This window comes from Lygodium microphyllum, chromosome 14 (genome assembly GCF_053477565.2).
Source record: "Lygodium microphyllum isolate KBCC chromosome 14, Lygodium_microphyllum_v1.1.10, whole genome shotgun sequence".
In the NCBI taxonomy this organism is placed as follows: domain Eukaryota; kingdom Viridiplantae; phylum Streptophyta; class Polypodiopsida; order Schizaeales; family Lygodiaceae; genus Lygodium; species Lygodium microphyllum.
The window spans coordinates 130,752,435-130,770,325 of record NC_141148.1 but is presented as its reverse complement, the minus strand read 5'-3'; the positions used below and the strand labels follow the sequence as shown (position 1 = coordinate 130,770,325).

The 17,891-nt window shown below is 48.1% G+C and overlaps 1 protein-coding gene across 3 annotated transcripts in view; it reads left to right on the top strand.

Moving 5' to 3' along the window:
• Positions 1-17,891, top strand: part of LOC148026114 (protein GAMETE EXPRESSED 3-like) — a 207,116-nt gene that overhangs the window by 82,419 nt on the left and 106,806 nt on the right. For all 3 annotated transcript variants that reach the window (XM_087693372.1, XM_087693371.1, XM_087693373.1), the window contains one exon: positions 5,366-5,618. In XM_087693372.1, the coding sequence (XP_087549498.1) occupies positions 5,366-5,618 (253 nt within the window). The remainder of the gene's footprint in view (positions 1-5,365; positions 5,619-17,891) is intronic.

Genomic DNA, 17,891 nt, shown 5'->3' with positions numbered 1-17,891 from the left:
ATGTATGCATCAATTCATGATAAATTAATGTTCAAGGTAAAAGCACACATGAAAGTATGGATTAGTGAGTGGGAAAATGGAAAATCTAGTACAATAAAGGCTGAATTACAGGCTGAAATCATGAACAACATGGTGAAATTTGAAACAAGCTTGGAATAATGAAATGAAAGCTTTATAAAAATGTGCTAATACATGTGTAGCAACCAAAGACAAAGAGATTGCGGAGCTGAAATCTCAGCTAGATGCTTGCAATAATAGCAATATACAAGGAAAACCCGAACACAGAAAAGCCACTATTGGCTGCACTAGAATTGGTAATATAGATGGAATGCCCTAAGGCCATACCTACGTGGGTAGATGTAGACAAAATTAAAAAAAGAAGATGGAAATAGTGGAACATGTCACCAAAGAAAATGCTCAATGGATTAAGGTTGCAAAAAAGAACAAAAGAGAGCTTGCAAGCAAAATGATGCATACGATCATCTAAGATGAAGAAAAACAGAAAATTCAAGCACTTCGGATTTTTCTAGCGGGGTGGGCTAAAACATGCACACCACAACAAGATGCCATAGCCTTGAGTGAAAAACTGGGGCGAAAGAGCTCTCCATTCTAGATTCATGATGAATGGAAGACACAATGGATAAGAGAAGACATATCCTCATGTTGAAGTTTGAAAACATGGATAAGAAAAATACCTTTGAAAAATGTGGGGCCCTCAAAGGAAATTAAATACATCTCACTGAGGATGACAACTGGTAAGTTGGAATATAGGAAAGCTAGCATTGGCAAGATATTGGATGCATGTAGGAGGAGAAGTATGCAGTGTATAGAGATAGTAGGGTGGATATTGCGAAATGCTAGTCACAATGATGGTGTGTGGCCTATGAGACACTTAAATTGTCAATATGAACTGCAATTGAGAGCTATGTTTGGATGTTGGATATTTTGAGAATAGTTTTTACTGCTTTTGGAAATATGGATACAGCCAAGTGCATTGAAATGCATCAATGTAAAGGGAGCTGACTACCAGATGTATGGGGTATAGATGTGAAAGTGCATTCCGCCTACAAGCTAGAAAGCTTTGTGTCAATAGGGGATATGGCCATACTTTTTTGAGAGTCTCAAAGGTGTCTTATTGGTGATGCACAAAGATGAAGATGCATGATATATGTGGGTCAAGATATACATAGGGAGATTGTTTGATATTTTGATCACAATATGTTTCTCCTTGCAAAATCAAGTTATCCTTTACGAGATGGGTCACCCTTTGATGCCCTATATGAGATATCATGAGACATGCTAGCTCAAAAGAGGCATTGTTGGTATGGGACTTCAATGCATAGACTGGGAACAGAGACAAAGTGACCTTTTACATGCAAGAGGATGCCATGTTCAAAGAGATTGATATAGATGAGGTGGGCTTTTATAGGATGTCCCCAGACAAAGAAGTGAATACCTATGCGACACACTTACTAGCTTTGGGGAGTGCATATAAACTTGCCATTTTTAATGCTCTCTCATGCTGGCAGGATCAGATGCACCGACTTGTTGGAACCACAAGCGATGGGCAAATATAATGGACTACCTAATAGGATCACTATTGTTGATACTAGACCTCAAGAGCTTTGAGATCTCTAGGAGATCAATTGGGTAGCAGTGGATCATGCCATCTTGACCATTACAGTCTCTTGTGAGCACATGCGAGACATAGTATCCTGACTTCCAAGGCACCCTAGATACCACTTTATAGAGGAGACTCCATGTATATATGGTAACTTTGTGCATGATAGATTACAAATGCTAGATTTGAGTGGACGGCTAAAGAAATGCATGGGAAATCAGGCAGAGGCCTTGCATATTTCAGCTATGTATGCATTTCCACACACCTTGTCCCCATCTAAACCTCCATGCTCTATTGCTCCTCAAAATGGTTGGTTTGAAGATGAGTGCAGACATTGACACTTGCCTACAAAGAGAGAGTGATTTGGGTGTTGGGACGCATTGCAAAGCAAGGAGGCTCTTCATACGTCGTGTGTGGAAGAAGTGAGACTACATGGCAAAGGTTAAGATAGAGATATACCAACTATTCCTTTGACTAGATAGCAAAAGAGCATGGAGAATGTTTCATGAGGGATAGCCCCCCCATGCAGATAAGTTCGCAAGATACTTGGCTTCATTATGTGATATAGTTGTATGATATACTCCATAGGCCCATAGGCCAACATAGTGATCCTTCTTTACCAAGAACATGGTTAAGAAGGCAATCTATAGATTATAATGGGAGAGCACAAGATGAGGATGGTTTGGTGGTAGAGCATTCTCACATGCAAATGTAACAATAGAGTAGTATGTGAGTGATATTCTAAAGCTTGGTCAGACCATAAAATAGTCTCACTCTTTAAGAGAAGAAACCCTTTGGTCCCTAGTAATTACACAATCGTCATGATTGGCCATACACTAGCGAAGATTTATAGATCTATATTAAAGCATGAGCTTAGTGCATGGGCTAAGGTGCAAGGTAGAAGAGCATAGGGGCAGGTCTATTTTCAATCTAGATACACCACACTGGACTCATCATCATAGTCAAGGCAATCATTGAGGAAGATGGAGCTCAAGATAGAAGGATTTATTGTTGCTTTGTGGACTTCTGCAAGGCATTTAACATTGTATGTCAAGCACGTTTCATGTAGAGATTGGAAGACTTTGGAATGCTAGGGGGTATCTAGTGGGGCATTTATGCATTGCATCAGATAGTGACAATCTATACATTTACAACTAGAGGGATGTCTGAGAGTATTGAGAGCACCATATGAGTTATAAGAGCGATGCCTGATTGCCTACATTGATGAGGTGTTTGACTAGATGGATATGGTAGGTGGATTTGGAGCTCACTAGCTGGAGTGCTAATATGATACTATTATATACCGACAATATTGTAATTGTTTTAGAATTACTAGAGGGCATGCAATGCTACCTGGATATACTACATGCCTTTTGTAGGGATAGAGATCTCAAGTGAACTTGGCAAAGACCAAGGTCATGGTATTTAACACTTTGATAGCATGGGTGACCTGATTTATGTATTAGTTCACTTTCCAAGGTGTCGAGGAGCATGTGAGAGGGTATGTATACTTGGAAGTCACTTTCTCTAGCCCAAGCTTTTACATTGAGAGGAGAAATTGAGGCTCGATTGGTGCAATACACTGACACAAGGGACCTTTGAGAGTCAGTGTGACACAAGGGGACCTCAAGAGTTAGTATGCTCACATACAGTTGCAAGAACCCTAGCAGCAAATTGTTGTAAGTACTATGTTCATGCCCAATCTTCTATATGGAGCTGAGGTTTGAGGCTGCAGCCTATACCACCAATGATTGAGCTCGCTTGCAGATCAGATTGGCCTAGAGAGTGACTATTATGCTGGCTATAATCACTATTCACATCGAGAGGCCATTGATGATGATGTTTTCACGCATGGTCAAGAGTAAGTCCACATACCATTGTCAAAAGCAGAGTTGGGAGCAACACCTATAGCTGTGGAAGCACGCTGCAAAACTGTGACGTTGAAATGGGAGATCTTGAGAGATTCCAAATTGGTATCGACTTTCTCCAGACAGCTAGCACCAATGGTTGAGAGGGAGTGTTAGTATTTATAGATGGCTACTTGGATGAGCTTGCATGCATGGGCTGGACATTGGCTGGCTTCCACTTTTCAACTATAGCTTGGACTGTTCCACACCCCTCTCTCCCTATCCAATCTGAATTGAGTCATTAGTGCTGTATTTCTTGAGAGTTCAGGCCGGAAGGACTTGGATCCATCTGTCTCTCTCTCTAGAACTGAAGTTGGAGTTTTATCAGCCCATTTCTTACGTCTCTCCAAGGATGGATTTATTGCTCGACAACAGTATATGGACATGCACCTCTCCCATGGTATGGGGGTTGCTATCAGACATTCACACCTCCTCCCATAGGTTGAGGATAGAGACATGTAAATGAACAATCGTTCCAGCCAAGGACAGGAAATGCTATCTTTGTGGTCGAGAGCCCAAGATGGAGAAGCACTACATATGCAGATGTACAATATACTATTACATATGGGGAAGGTATCCATGTCTCTTCTGTGAGGGTTTTGGACCTCTTCACTTTGCCGTTGAGTACAATGACTAGATATGTCTAGGGCTTTTCCTCCTTGCAAGGAACTAAGATATGGATGGCAAATGAGCTCACACCCAACCAGCTCAAGAACACGAAACAAGAACTAGCTAAAGTACAGGAAGTACAAAAAAAAGGGAAGTGGGCAGTCTACTAATGAGGTAGAGCTGTCATTGCCACTGTTTCAGGCTGCCCAAAGCAGAAATTATTCGGTCCTGAGATTGAAACGTTTCCTGTCTGAAACACGTTTCCTGTCTGAAACATGTTTCGAGATAGGCATGGGACAGTGCAGGTAAAACCCTAGTTTTGGCCTGGTGGACTTAGGCATTCTGTCCTCTTGCATGCAGGTTTTGCCTGTTTTCCTCTGCTCTCTACCCTCTTTTAGTGCTGCTCACTCCTTAGCTGCTGCTCACTTCCTACTTGCAGATCTACTACTGTATATAACCCCTAAACCCTAAATCCCTCATTCATCAGCTGCCTAATCCTTTCCCTTTCCTGTCCACACAATTTGAAGCTGTTTTCCCTCAGATTTGCAGCTGCTTTTCACTGTTTCCAGCGAGCAATCCCTCTCTTCTGTTCGTCATTCGCTGTCTGTGCTGGTTTCCCCCCTTTTGTTCTTGGTTTTTTATTACGATGATGTTCAACTTACAAATGGTATTACCCCTAATATTAAAACATTAATAGAAATATACATAAAATTCGTCTCCCCATTTCTCCGTCTTGGTGTCAAACCAGAACTTTGTTTTGCAACTCTCAAATAGGTTTCTGTTTCCTGCTTCCAAAACTCCAAGCAACTATGGCCATTGTTTGTAGAGTTCTAGACACCCAAAGTAGAAAGGAAATTATCATTGAAGAATGTCTAGGTGGATATGAAATTTGATATGTTGTACGATGATAGGATAATCTTAGACTTTATTTCTTTAGTCATTATTAAATTATGTTGTTTGACACCTGAAGTGGAATGTATAAATAATGATTGATGTATCTGATCTTGTCCGTTAGGTCGGTTATGGCGTATGCATGACGTTAATATAACTTTCTCTGTGTGTGTGTGTGTGTGTGTGTGTGTGTGTGCGTTGTTTTTCTTTTTTTTGGGGGGGAGGTGGGGCGCTAATCACTATGACAAGATTCTTGTGTGTCATATTGTGGAGCTAAAAAGGTAGAGCATGATTAGGTGGTTTAAACAAACAACTTTCTTTGTTTTGAATGCTTCAGGTCGCACGTTCTGATGGTTGGTTGTACGCAATTGCAAGCTGGCAACCTTTTCTAAAGTGGCGCTTTTCACTAAATGTAACTGTACCTTTAACATTGGCAAGAGTAGTAGCAGGAGATAATGGGCGTGTTTATGTCTCAATCGTAGAGCAAAGTATCATTTATGCATTGTCTGCTAGGTTGGGAAATCTGATATGGGGAATTAAAGTGGGCCCTTTAAGCTACAGGGGTGGTCTTCCAGTCATTGATATATCAGGTGCAAATAAAATACCTCTCACTGCTCTCACAGGGGTTTGATTTCTTAAACTTGTCAGTAATTCATCTAGATCATACAAAAGCATTTTTGATGGCTTAGGTATGCTAACATTTTCTAGTTATGAGAAAAACAATAAGAAATGGAAGTCCTGGATGCAATAATTGAAATATTTCTGTCAATATCTTACTAGGTATCATTTTGGTTCACAGTTCCAGCTTCGTCATCAGACTTGGCAATAGTTGTTTATCTACGTCAGACAGATACACTGCCTAGGAATGCACTAGATCACTGCAAGGTGTTGAATCATACTCGCTCTGACTTGTAATTTGACAGTTCAAAATTCTTGAGATATTGTGTCTATTTCTAAAATGTCACACCCACTTCTGTCCAAGGCACCCAGTTTTTTGGCCTATGACACATTTGATCTTAGTATTGTTGAGTGACATTTTCCCTTCCAAATGGGTTGAGTTTCTCGACTTTGTCTTTGAGTGATTTAGAGAGAGAGAGAGTTTGTTTTCTGTCTTTGAATTTTCTTTCATGGTATTGAGCCAGAGCCACCCCTAGCTGCATTTTAATCAACTGAAGGACACAGCTTGGTCATGAAGGCATTGCAGGCCTGATTTGTGCTTTCTCATGGCAAAATATTCAAACCTGTTGACCTGCTGCAGGTGCATTTAATTCTAGTATGTCATCTATAGGAGGTGTGCACCATCAACTCATACTTCAGCATAAAACTGCAGCAATATACTGCAACAACAAACAGTGACAGCAGAGGGCTGCGTTTTCACTACCTGAGGCAGCAAGTGACTGCATTGCTCCATAGCAAAGGTGGCTGGTTCTACGGTTTGGAGCATTGCTAGTATTTATCTGCTGAGGTCAGTAGAGGCTGCATTTTCATTGGTTAACTGCAGCAAAGGCTGCAACTACTGCATTCTTCTCCAATTACCAGCAGGAAAGACTGCACTTTTGTCAGGTGAGGCAGTCTAGAGCTGCATATTCACTTTCAAGGCAGCAAGAGTTTAGGAGAAGCAGCCAGCAACTGGATTTAACCATGTCTTGACATTCAGAGGCAGGCATTCAATAGACAGTTGCTTTCTGGCACTTTTCAGTGCAGTATGTGAGATCACTGCATATTCAGCTGTAGCTAGCAGAAGAAAGCAAATCTTCCTACTTTTGGTATAGTATTTTTGCAAGTGTGGCTAATTATATTGCTCAGAAGGCTGAATACAACGAAGTGCACATGCTCAACAGACTAGCTGGAGCTGATGCAAATCACAAATCCATCATGTATACAAGCCTCTCAAGGTGGTCTGGAGAGGATGGGGGCAAGAATCCATAGAGGGGGGTGTATCGCCATCTGGGGCTACCCGCCTGCATCATGAAGAACAGGTCATGGCTGCCCCAAGTGTGTAGAAAGTGAAAACGGAGTTCCTAACAGGCTTGAGAATCGCCCTGCACTTGGTCCCACCGGCCGTGGAGGGAGTGGATGATGGAGGTCCAAAGCTCTGCCAAAGTCGCATATACTGAAAGGCACTACCGCCAAAAACCACCTGACAATGTGCCTTCCAAATGTGCCATCCTGTAAGATTGCCTATGATCTCCCATACCTCTGAGCACTCTACTATGGGCTCCAATACTTGGCGGATGTGTAAAGCCTCCAAGTTGACCATTTCACAAGACCCAACCTCCATGAGAAAAATCGTGTCTTGTATTCGGTGCTCATACAAGAGGTGACGGCCCTGGTTGATTGCTTGCAAGCAAAAAGCCCCCCACGAGATACATCCAAGGCTAGGTGCCACATGGTGGAGAATACGGGCAGGCTCCTCTCAACATGAGCTGTGCCGCCTCGCAAGACCACAAGTAGTGCTTTGGAGTTTCCAAGTGCTGTTGTGGGCAGCGCTTATAACCTCCATGCCACATAGTGGAGAATACGGCAGGCTCCTCTCCACATGAGTTGTGCCGCCTCACAAGACCACAGGCAGTGCTTTGGAGTTTCCAAGTGCTGTTGTGGGCAGTGCTTACAACCTCCATGACAACTAGACCCCTATGGGCCAAAAGCCAAAGGAAATACGACACCCTCCTTGGTCTCCAGCTGTCCCACAGATGATTCCAGAAGGTTAGATGGAAGGCATCTGTGATGCTATGCTCCGCCCAGTATTTTCTGCGCGAAGGCGCCCAATCCATGTCTTCCAGCATTAGTATATGTCTACCAATCCTGGCTGTGTGCTCCAAGAATCTCAGAGGCTTCTTGGTGACCGTAGTGGCCGGCCATAATAGCCACTCTCTAGGATTCCACTCCAACTCATCAAGTGGCATGCTCTCCCATATCCAAAGGTACCACTCTTGAAACTCCTCCCAGGGCACGTAAGGGTCCAGCCGCCAGGTCTTTCTCTCGGTGTCCTCTATCAAGAGCTAGACGCCCCCCCATCCTGCACGGTATAGAAAGCCCTGCAGGGAGCACCACCCACTCTACCTGCCACTTGTAAGGGGATATCTGCCGATGAGAATCTAGCAACCCACACCTCCCCAGGCTCCATCGGCTCTCGGATTGGGGGATCTAGCCACTTCTGAGGGATCGCCGAGTCAATCTCCCTCCTCCTCAATTTAGCACATTGGTGACATCTTGATGCCCGCTGCAACATCTCGTGATTCGCCATCCTATACATCTCCCTCCATGTCCTGATAGTACGAGCAGGGCCAGCCTCCCAGCTAGCCGACTGGATGTGGGATCGTTCACCTATTTGTATCCCATTCCGATCTTTGACCTGGTGGTTCTAGACCACCGACTAGCGGTCTATCTTCTCCTAGCATCGTGGGGGCCTCTCAACTAGGGCCTTGCGAAGGCCCTGCCACACTCGAAGTAAATTGCGAAGGAAGGAAGATTTGGGTAGTCATGAAGATCCATCTCACGGATGGCCTCCAACCCCCACCAAGCCTTGAACTATACTCCTGGAGACCCTCCTGCAAAAGGACCTTTCAGATCTACCCACCTAGTGTGAGACCACAGCCCATTAGCTTGCCCAAAAGGGCCAAGCTGTGGAACTCTGGGTCAATGATCCCAAGCCCTCCCTCAGACCAATACCGGATGATGGTCGCCCACGCCACCTTGGCCCGAGAGTTCCTGCAACCGTTTGAGCCAGCCCAGAGAAAATTCTGCAGTAGGTGGTGAAGCTGAACCACACAAGACCAGGAGAAACAACAACGAGAGGCAATGTACCAAGCCGTCGCTAGCAGGACTTGGTTGACCACCAAGGCTCGACCCACTAAAGAAAGGCGGACTGTGCTCTAGTAGGTCAGCTTCCACCTAATAGAGTTAAGAACTGGAAGAAACTGTTGGGTAGTAGTGATGTCGAGCTCCACCTGGAACCCTAGATATTGGACGGTTTGTCCCTTGCTCACTCATCTGAACCCCAGGTGGACACCCCACTCTGTGTTGGAGTGTGGATTTGTAAGAAAACCAACTGACTTTTGCGAGTTGATTTTCGCTCTAGCTCCAGTGCAAAATACCTCCAGAGCTAGTTTCACTCTCTCCAACATCAGCTCATCATCCTATACATAAAGAGTGATATCATCTGCATACTTTGAGTCCAGCAGCTTAGTCTCCTCCCTCACCGGAAGTTGCAGGCCAAGTAGCCCGCTCACTCGTGAGCGGAGGAAATAGGACATTGCCTCCGCAAAGAGTAGGAACAGATATGGGGTATAAGGGCAGCCTTGCAATAGCTGAAACTCCTCCCCCCTCTTGCCACCAATGAAAACCCTGCTAGTGGCCAACTTGTTTTTGTTTTTTTTGCAAATAAAATGTGGCTGATTATATTACTTCAGAAAAAGACCCGAATACAAAGAAGTGCCCATGCTCAACAGACTAGCTGGAGCTGATGCAGAGTCCCAGATATATCAAGTATACAAGCCTCTTAGGGTAGTCTAGGGAGGATGGGAGCAAGAAGCCATGGAGCGCGGGGTGTATTGCCATCTGGGACTACCTGCCTACATCATGAAAAATAGGTCCTGGCTGCCCCAAGTGCGCATAAAGTGAAAATGGAGCTCCTGATGAGCTCGAGACTCACCCTGCACCTGGTCCCAACGGCCACGAAGGGAGTGGATGATGAAGGCCCATAGCTCTGCTAAAGTCACCTGTACAGAAAGTCTCTCCCTGCCAAAAACCTCTTGGGACCGCGCCTTCCAGATATGCCATCCAGTGAGCCTTCCTACGATCTCCCATACCTCAGAGCGGTCTGCTCCGGGCTCCAATACCTAGTGGATAGGTAGGGCCTCCAAGCCGACCACTGCGTATGACCCAGCCTCAATAAAGAATATCGTGTCCTGCATCCCAGTTTCATACAACAGGTGACGGCCTTGGCTGACTGCCTGGTAGCAGAAAGCTCCCCATGAGATACATCCAAGGCTGGGTGCTATACAGCGGAGGATGCGGCATGCACCTCTCCACACAAGTTGTACCACCTCATACGACCAAAGGTAGTGCTTTGGAGTTTCAAGGAACTGTTGTGTGCAATGTTTACACCCTCCATTCTTCTACATCTAGGCTAACCAACTCTCCACCGCTAGGCCTCCATGTGCCACTAGCCATAAGAAATACGATACCCTCCTCAGTCTCTAGCTGTCCCATAGGCGGCGCCAGAAAGTTTGTCGAAAGGCATCCGTGATGCTGTGCTCTGCCGAGTACCTGCTACGTGATGGCGCCCAGTCCATGTCCTCCTGCATCAGTATGTGTGTGCCAATCCTGGCTGTGTACTCCAGGAACCTCGGTGGCTTCTTGGTGACCGCAGTGGCTGGCCGTAGCCACTCTCTTGGGTCCCACACTAGCTCGTCAAGTGGCCTGCACTCCCAAATCCAAAGGCACTACTCCCGGAGCTCCTCCTAGAAAACATAGGGGTCTAGCTGCCATGTCTTCCCCTGAAGGCCAACCACCCGAATCCTCCTCCACGAAAGGACAGCTATCCCCTCATCCTACTACCCTCTGTCAAGGGCCAGACTCCCCCCCTCGTGTATGGTGAAGAAGGTCCCATGTGCGGCGTTGCCTACTCTACCTGCTACCTGTAGGGGGATACCTGTCAGTGAGAACTTAGTGGCCCATACCTCCCCGGGCTCTACCGACTCTCGTATCGGGAGGGCCAAGCCAATCCTTAGGTATTGCTCCGTCAATCTCCCTTCTCCTCAACTAAACCCCTCTCTGCGAACCTGATGACTGTTGCAACACCTCCTTGTCCACCATCCTGTGCACCTTTTGCTAGGTCCTGATGGTGCGAGCCGGGCCGGCCTCCCAACCAACCCACTGGATGTGGGGGCGTTTGCTAATCTGTATCCCCTCCTGATCTTTGACCTGGGGGTTCCAAATCACCGGCTAGCTAGTGGTCTATCTCCTCTTGGCAACCTGGGGGGCTTTGAACTAGGGCCTTACGGAGGCCTTGCCACACACGAAGTAAGGTGTGTAGGAAGGGAAATCTGGGGGGTGTGATCTGGGCCGTCATGAAGATCCATCTCAAGCTAGCTTGCCCAAAAGGGCCAGTAGACTCTGATACTCTAGGTCTATGATCCCAAGCCCTCCCTCTAATCGATGCGGGATGATGGTCGCCCATACCACCTTGGCCCGAGAGTCCCTAGAACCGTCTGACCAGGCCCAGAGGAAATTCCGCACTAGGCGGCGAAGCTGAACAACACAACAAAGGAGAAGCACCAACATGAGGCGATGTACTAGGCCGTTGCTAGGAGGACCTGGTCAACCACCAGGGCTCGGCCCACTAGGTAAAGGCGAGCAGTACTCTATTAGGTCAACTTCCTCCGAATAGAGTCGAGGACTAGAAGAAACTGCTAGGAACCCTAGGTAACGGGCGGTCTACCCTCTGCACATCCATCTAAATCCCAAGTGGACGCCCCACTCCGTGCTAGAATCCGGGTCCATAAGGAAACCAACCAGTTGATTTTCGCTCTCGTTGCAATGCAAAACACTTGGAGAGCTAGTCTCACTCTCTCCAGCATGAGCTCATCGCCGTCTATGTAGAGTGTTGTGTCATTTGCATATTGTGAGTCTAACAGCTCCGTCTCCTATCTCATTGGAGGTCGAAGGCCACGTAACCCGCTCACATGTGACTTGAGGAAGTGAGACATCGCCTCTGCAAAGAGTAGGAACAAATATGAGACCAGAGGGCAGTCCTGCCGGACCGATCTCTCCAGTCGAAACTCCTCTCCCCACCTGCCACCTATGAGAACCCTATTGGTAGCCAATTTGTAGAGTGTAGAGACCTCATGGATCCATGCCTGGGGGAAGCCCAACCTCACCATGGTGCCCTCTAAGAAGTCCCAGTCAACTCTGTCATAGGCTTTCTCGAAATCCAGGAATAGTACAGCCAATCCCTGACCACTGTGCTGGGCCCGCTCTGTCGCCTCAAAGAAGGTAAAGACATTGTCTAGGATGCTCCTATCCTGGACAAAACTTGTATGTGTCATGAATGATGTCTAGAAGCACAGGGCGGAGTTTCCTACCAATCATCTTGGCCAGTGCCTGATAGACCATTGACAATAGGGTGATCAATCTCCACTGGGATAGTTCCAACCGATCTCGCCATTTGGGGAGGAGACTGACAAGAGTTGCCGATTGACGCCCTGGCATCCGTCTTGAGCTGAAAATCTCTTGGAAAGCGAGCAGTAAGGGGTCCTTCACTACCTCCCAGTAGGTGTTGAAGAAGGCCTTAGAGAGGCCATCCTCTCTCTGGCATTTTTGCCCATCCTGTGTGTGGAAAGCCTCCTCTAATTCCTTCTCTGTGAAGGGGTCTAGGAGGGAGCATCCCATCTCCTCTGTGACGAGAGACGGGATGTGATCCTAGATCTGCTGTCTGCATCGCTGTCCTCAGACTGAGTCTGTTTCCTGTTGGAAAAGGCGTAGTAGTCAATGGCAATCTCCATCACCTCGTCTGGGCTAGAGCGGATCCTCCCATATTGATCGTGAAGGTTGTGTATTTGCTCTTCTAAGGTGCGGGGCTGATGTGCTTGGAAAAACTTCCTGCACATTGTGTCTCCTTTCCGCGCCTAGAAGGTTGTTGAGGTGTGGAATGAGAACTTCGATCACCTATCCTCTAGGCCGGTGATGGCTGCTCGTGCATGCACCTCCTATGCGTGGAGTATGGGATCCCTTGGTGCCTCCTTTAGTAATCTATGCGTGGCTGCTAGGTCCCGTCGGAGTGCTTTCTCCTCCTCCTAGCACTGCTACCTAACCTGTAGGGTTGCCTCTTGGTAGATACCGCTCGACTCGGCTAGGATCTCTGAAATCTCCTCTGTGATCTAGTCCTTGCTGCCCCACTCCCTAGTCCAAATTTGCTCAATCTGACTCTTTACCTTCTCCCTCCTATAGATTGAGTCAGGGATCCGACAGGATCGTGTGTCTAGGGAAGATGTTGGGGGATCAAGTGTCAAGAGAATCGGGCAGTGATTGGACAAAGTGGTGCCAACCAAGTGCCCTATTTGGCCTGCGCAAGAGCATCCCCACTCTCCCACATAGAACCTATCCAATTCCTTCAGTAAGACTCCACCTAGCCGCCTGTATCCCCACTAGAAGTCCAGGGACTTTTTCAAATGATTTTGTTTCTCATGGTCAATTGGAGTATGTGCATCCACATCCAAATCACAATCATCTTTCCAATTTCCTACAAAAGGAACCCACATCATTTCCCACTTCCACACCAATCACAAATCCTTTTGGGCTCCCACCCATCTCACTCTCATATTCCATTGCACCCTCGTGCATCACATGTTTCACCACACACTACCTTGGGTGGTTACGCACACTTACATAGCCTTTATGACACCTTCCACCTATTTGGGCAGCATACCAAAGCTGGGTCTCTCCAAGCATTGCATACTCCTATTGCCAGTAGGAAGACCTCCCATGCCTCCTGCTCCTCCCCAGCCATACCTTCGTAGATTCTGCCTTTGCCCTACTGCTCCTGTAAGGCCTCCATGTTGTTGAAGTTTCCAACAATCCATGAGTCCACCTTTGGGAGTCCTGCTGCAATCTCCACCCAGAACTTGCTGCGTGCCCTGACCTCAGTAGGGGCATAGACATTGAGGACTCCAAGGCACAAGTCCCCAATATCCAATTTGATCCATAGAACCCTCCCTGCCAGAATGGTCCCATGGTCCCGTACACAGGCGGTGAGGGTCGGGACAGTCAAGGTGCATACACCTCCACTCCTGTCGTGGGCACCGATGGAGTGCTCCCAATAAGTGTGTGAACTACCTCGGAGTACCTTCCCTACCTGTTGGGCTAGGCGGGAGTGAGTTTGTGCTCCTGTAGTAGTAGGATGTTAATCTGTCCAGCAAGGGCAGATTGCAGCTCCTGCCGAACAATCAACTTCTTGGAACCACGTGCTTCACTATAGTGGAGGCTGTTCACATTCCAAGATGTGAGATGTAAGCTCATAAAGAAACCTGTGACTGACCGAACAAGCATCTTTTCTGTGTGAAAGCGACTGACGAAGAAGAGGAGGTATGAGGCATGCGGATACGCTTTGTTGCCGGCTTGGACGGTGAGCTCCATTCCCCCATGGTACCATGGGGTGGATGGATGCACTTGGTGGTACCACGAGGGCTTCTATCAGCTAGGTTGAGAGGCAGGACTCTTTGCACTAGTAGAAATGGGCCGCTTGTGCTAGGGGCCACTTGATCACATCCATCGGAGCTCTCCATTGCGGGGGGAATCAAAAGATAATGCTCAGCTGTGGGACCTCGGCCCCAGCCTACCAGTTCATGTCCATCATGCAACTTGGCCACTGCTGAGAGAAAAGTGTCAATCCTCCTTCTCCCATCCACTGGGAGATGTGGACTGCTATCTGGCTCTTCACCCCCTCCTCTATCTGAGTCATCGTCTAGTATCTTGTATGAGAGGTATGAAGAAAGAAAGCATAGTTCGGTGCATCCAGTGGTGCTAGTAGATGGACCTTGCCACTCCTTGACTTGTGTATCACAAAGATTCCCACTTCCAAGGGTAGTGGGAACTCTCCGCAGTCCGCAACTCTTAGGTAGGACCATGGGCCACTACGAAAAAACTCCTGTGGTAGTAGCTCCGCATGTCTCGGGAAAGTGTGACTGGCGGCATGGGTGGATGAACTGGTGGCTGTGTGGGAAGGGGGGGGGGGGGGGGGGCTAGACTGCCTGTGAGTGGAGGATGTCGGCATATGGGGCTCTTCACCTCCTGTGGGGGAAGGGGGGATGGGTAGGGGGGTCACCTATGCTGGGTGGGGATCAGGGGAGGTGGTCGACGGGGGTGATGATGGGGAGGGGAAGGATGGAGGGATGGAGGGGTGGTCGGATGCACAAGGTGGGTGTAGGGGGGGCTATGAGCTAGGGTTTGAGGGGGGAGGGTATAGGCCCACAGGTGAGGTGGCCTGTGATGCCTCCATGGGGGGTGGATGTGTGGGCTTGTGGTCCTACCAGGTGGGGCGGGGGTGATGATGGGGAGGGGAAGGATGGAGGGATGGAGGGGTGGTCGGATGCACAAGGCCGGTGTGGGGGGGGGGGGAGAGAAGGGTGGGGGGGTTTGTGGGCTAGGGTCTGAGGGGGGGGAGGGGAAGAAGGGTGTGGGGGGTGTGGGCCCACAGGTGAGGTGTCCTGTGATGTCTCCATGGGGGGTGGATGTGTGGGCTTGTGGTCCTGCCAGGTGGGATGTGTAGTGCTTTGCCGCGGGGGTGACACTCGCCCTCTTGCACCCTGCTACCGTGGTTGTGTTTGAGGGGTTGATTGCATCCCCCCCGCCGTCTCCCTCTTTGTTGTCTTTGAACCCGTGTAAAGCCATCTGAATCCACCTATGGACCTGTTAGCGATGCCGCCTTGGCTCCGAAGCGCGTGCACTCTGTTACTTGATGCCCAAAGTCATGGCAACGTAGACACTACCTGGGTGCCCAGTCACAATAACTTGCTGCTTGAAAGAGTGACGGTCTGTCTCGATCTCTAGAAACTGTGGTATATTCTTTGTCTCCTTCATAGCCACCCGTACCTTTGGGACTCCTGTGGCTGTCACTGCGTCCACGAAAGACGCGAGAAGGAGAGTGCTGAAGAGCGGTGCAAAGTCTTCCACTAATTGGCGATACTCTATTGCCAGTCCGGGGAAGAGTAGGGTGATTGGGTGTCTAAGGAAAGTGTTGTGAAGCGTGAATGCCTCTACTGTGAAACCACTGTACTAGGGAACCATGTACATGATCCCCTTCATGGGTGCATAGGGTGAATTGGCCAGTAGCTCATGGGTTGCGTCTGTCGAGGTGAGTCGTACCATGAAGATCCCTTGTCCCATTAGAACTGCCTCCACGATCTATGTTGTGCTGATGCGCAGCATGGATTGAAGCCAATCCCGAAGTTGGGCCCTGGATGGGGAGCGTCTAGCTACTTGTCCAAATATCGTTGTTTCTTTAAGTTTCAACTCTGTGGCTCGGACGGCTAAGAGCTGTTCCTCAGAGAGGATGACACGCAAGGTGTTGGACTGGGGAGTACTCGCAAAATGCATTGGCGTCTGACTAGAGGTTTTCATTGTGTGTCCTTGCTGAGAACCTACCTATCACGTTGTTGCTGTGCTACCGAAGGGGGAAGTTACTGCAGAGAACGGGAGTAATTGGAGGGCGTTGGGGTCAATGGCGAGGAGGGGGGGAGATTTGTATTTTCTGTGCAGGTGGTGGGTCTGCCTTATAGGGCTAGGCCTCAAGGTGGAGGAGACAGGGGGCAGCGCACGGGGGGGTGGGGGGGGGAGGGATTCATAGTGGGGGTGGATGGCAAAGCCTTTGTGAGTGGCCTATAAGGCCCTGGCCAAGATGATCAAGAGTCGACTATGCCCCGTGCTTCCAGACATCATTCATGACACCCACCACACAGGTTTTGCCGAGGATAGGAGCATCCTAGACAATGTCTTCACTTTTTTCGAGGTGATCGAGTGGGCTCAGCACAGTGGTTAGGGATTGGCAATACTCCTTCTGGTCTTCGAAAAGGCCTATGATAGGATTGACTGTTGGGACTTCTTAGAGGGCACGATGGCGAGGCTAAGTTTTGCCTATGCATGGATTTGTGGGGTTTCGAAACTTTACAGATCGGCCACATCGGCACAACACTCGAGCTTCCTGCCCGTCGCGTTGCAACCGATGCCCTTGGCCCCGCCTGTACCATCGTGCTAGGCCTCCGCCTGATCTTGGCCGTAGCCCACTTGCGCTTCGACATATTGTGCTACGCCTACTCCACCCGCTCCCGTTCCGCCTTCTCCACCCCTGGCCGCCCGCCCCCGCCGTGCCTGTCCGCCCCCCCCCCGCTCGAGATAGCTCCAATCGATCTTCTTCTTTCGGGAGGAGACTAACAAGACCTGTCAATAAAGTCCCTAGCATCCATCTTGAGCCGAAAATCTCTTGAAAGGCCAGTAGTAGGGGTCCTTCACCACCTGCCTATAGGTAGTGTGAAGGCGGCCTTAGAACGACTAAAAAACGTCTTTAGAGATTGGAGAGGCATTTTTAGTGTATTCAACTTGCAAGAGAGAGGGAGGAGATGCTGCTGGTCTGATTTGCAGCCATTGGAGGACCTTCTGAGCCAGCTAGGGGCAGGAGAAGACCAATGAACAGCAGATGACAACATCTACAGGCTGTTGAGACAAGGCAACAATAGCCAAAGGACTGATTTTCTTTAGTTCTTTGCATCTACAAGCTGTTGTGGCAAGGTACCAGTTGCATTTGACTGATTTTCAGTCATTCTTCGCGACAAAACTTTGAATTTTATCTCTCTACAGCTTTCTCTCTCATCTTCCAGCCTTGCTTTGAAGATCTCAGCATTTGGACCCTTGGAGCATGAGAAATTGCAAATTTCTCTACTGTAAACCCTAATTTACAGCACAAATTAGGGTCTAGTAGCAGCCTCGGGAAGCGTGCCAAAAATTGGAAGCTCGAAGACTTGGATTTTTCAGGGCTGAAGGTGAATTTCAGCTGAATTTAGGTGGACTAGCTAGCCATTGAATTTGGGGCATTTCCATCGTCTATGAAGTGGGTGAAGGCCAATTAAGTGCCCGAATCAAGGGGCAAATCAGATTGAAGACTTGCTAGTCACTTTAGTCAGCAAGGGGAGTTTGGATTTTGAAAGGGATCGGGAGAATCCCATTGTAAATCACCTTTTTCTTCAATAAAGCTAAAGAAATACCGGGCGCCAACTTTGGGGCCAATCGGGTGTACATTGTCCAAGATCGGTACGTAAATTTGTATTTTCAAAGAAGAAGACATCTTCTAAGCTTTGGGATAGCCACAA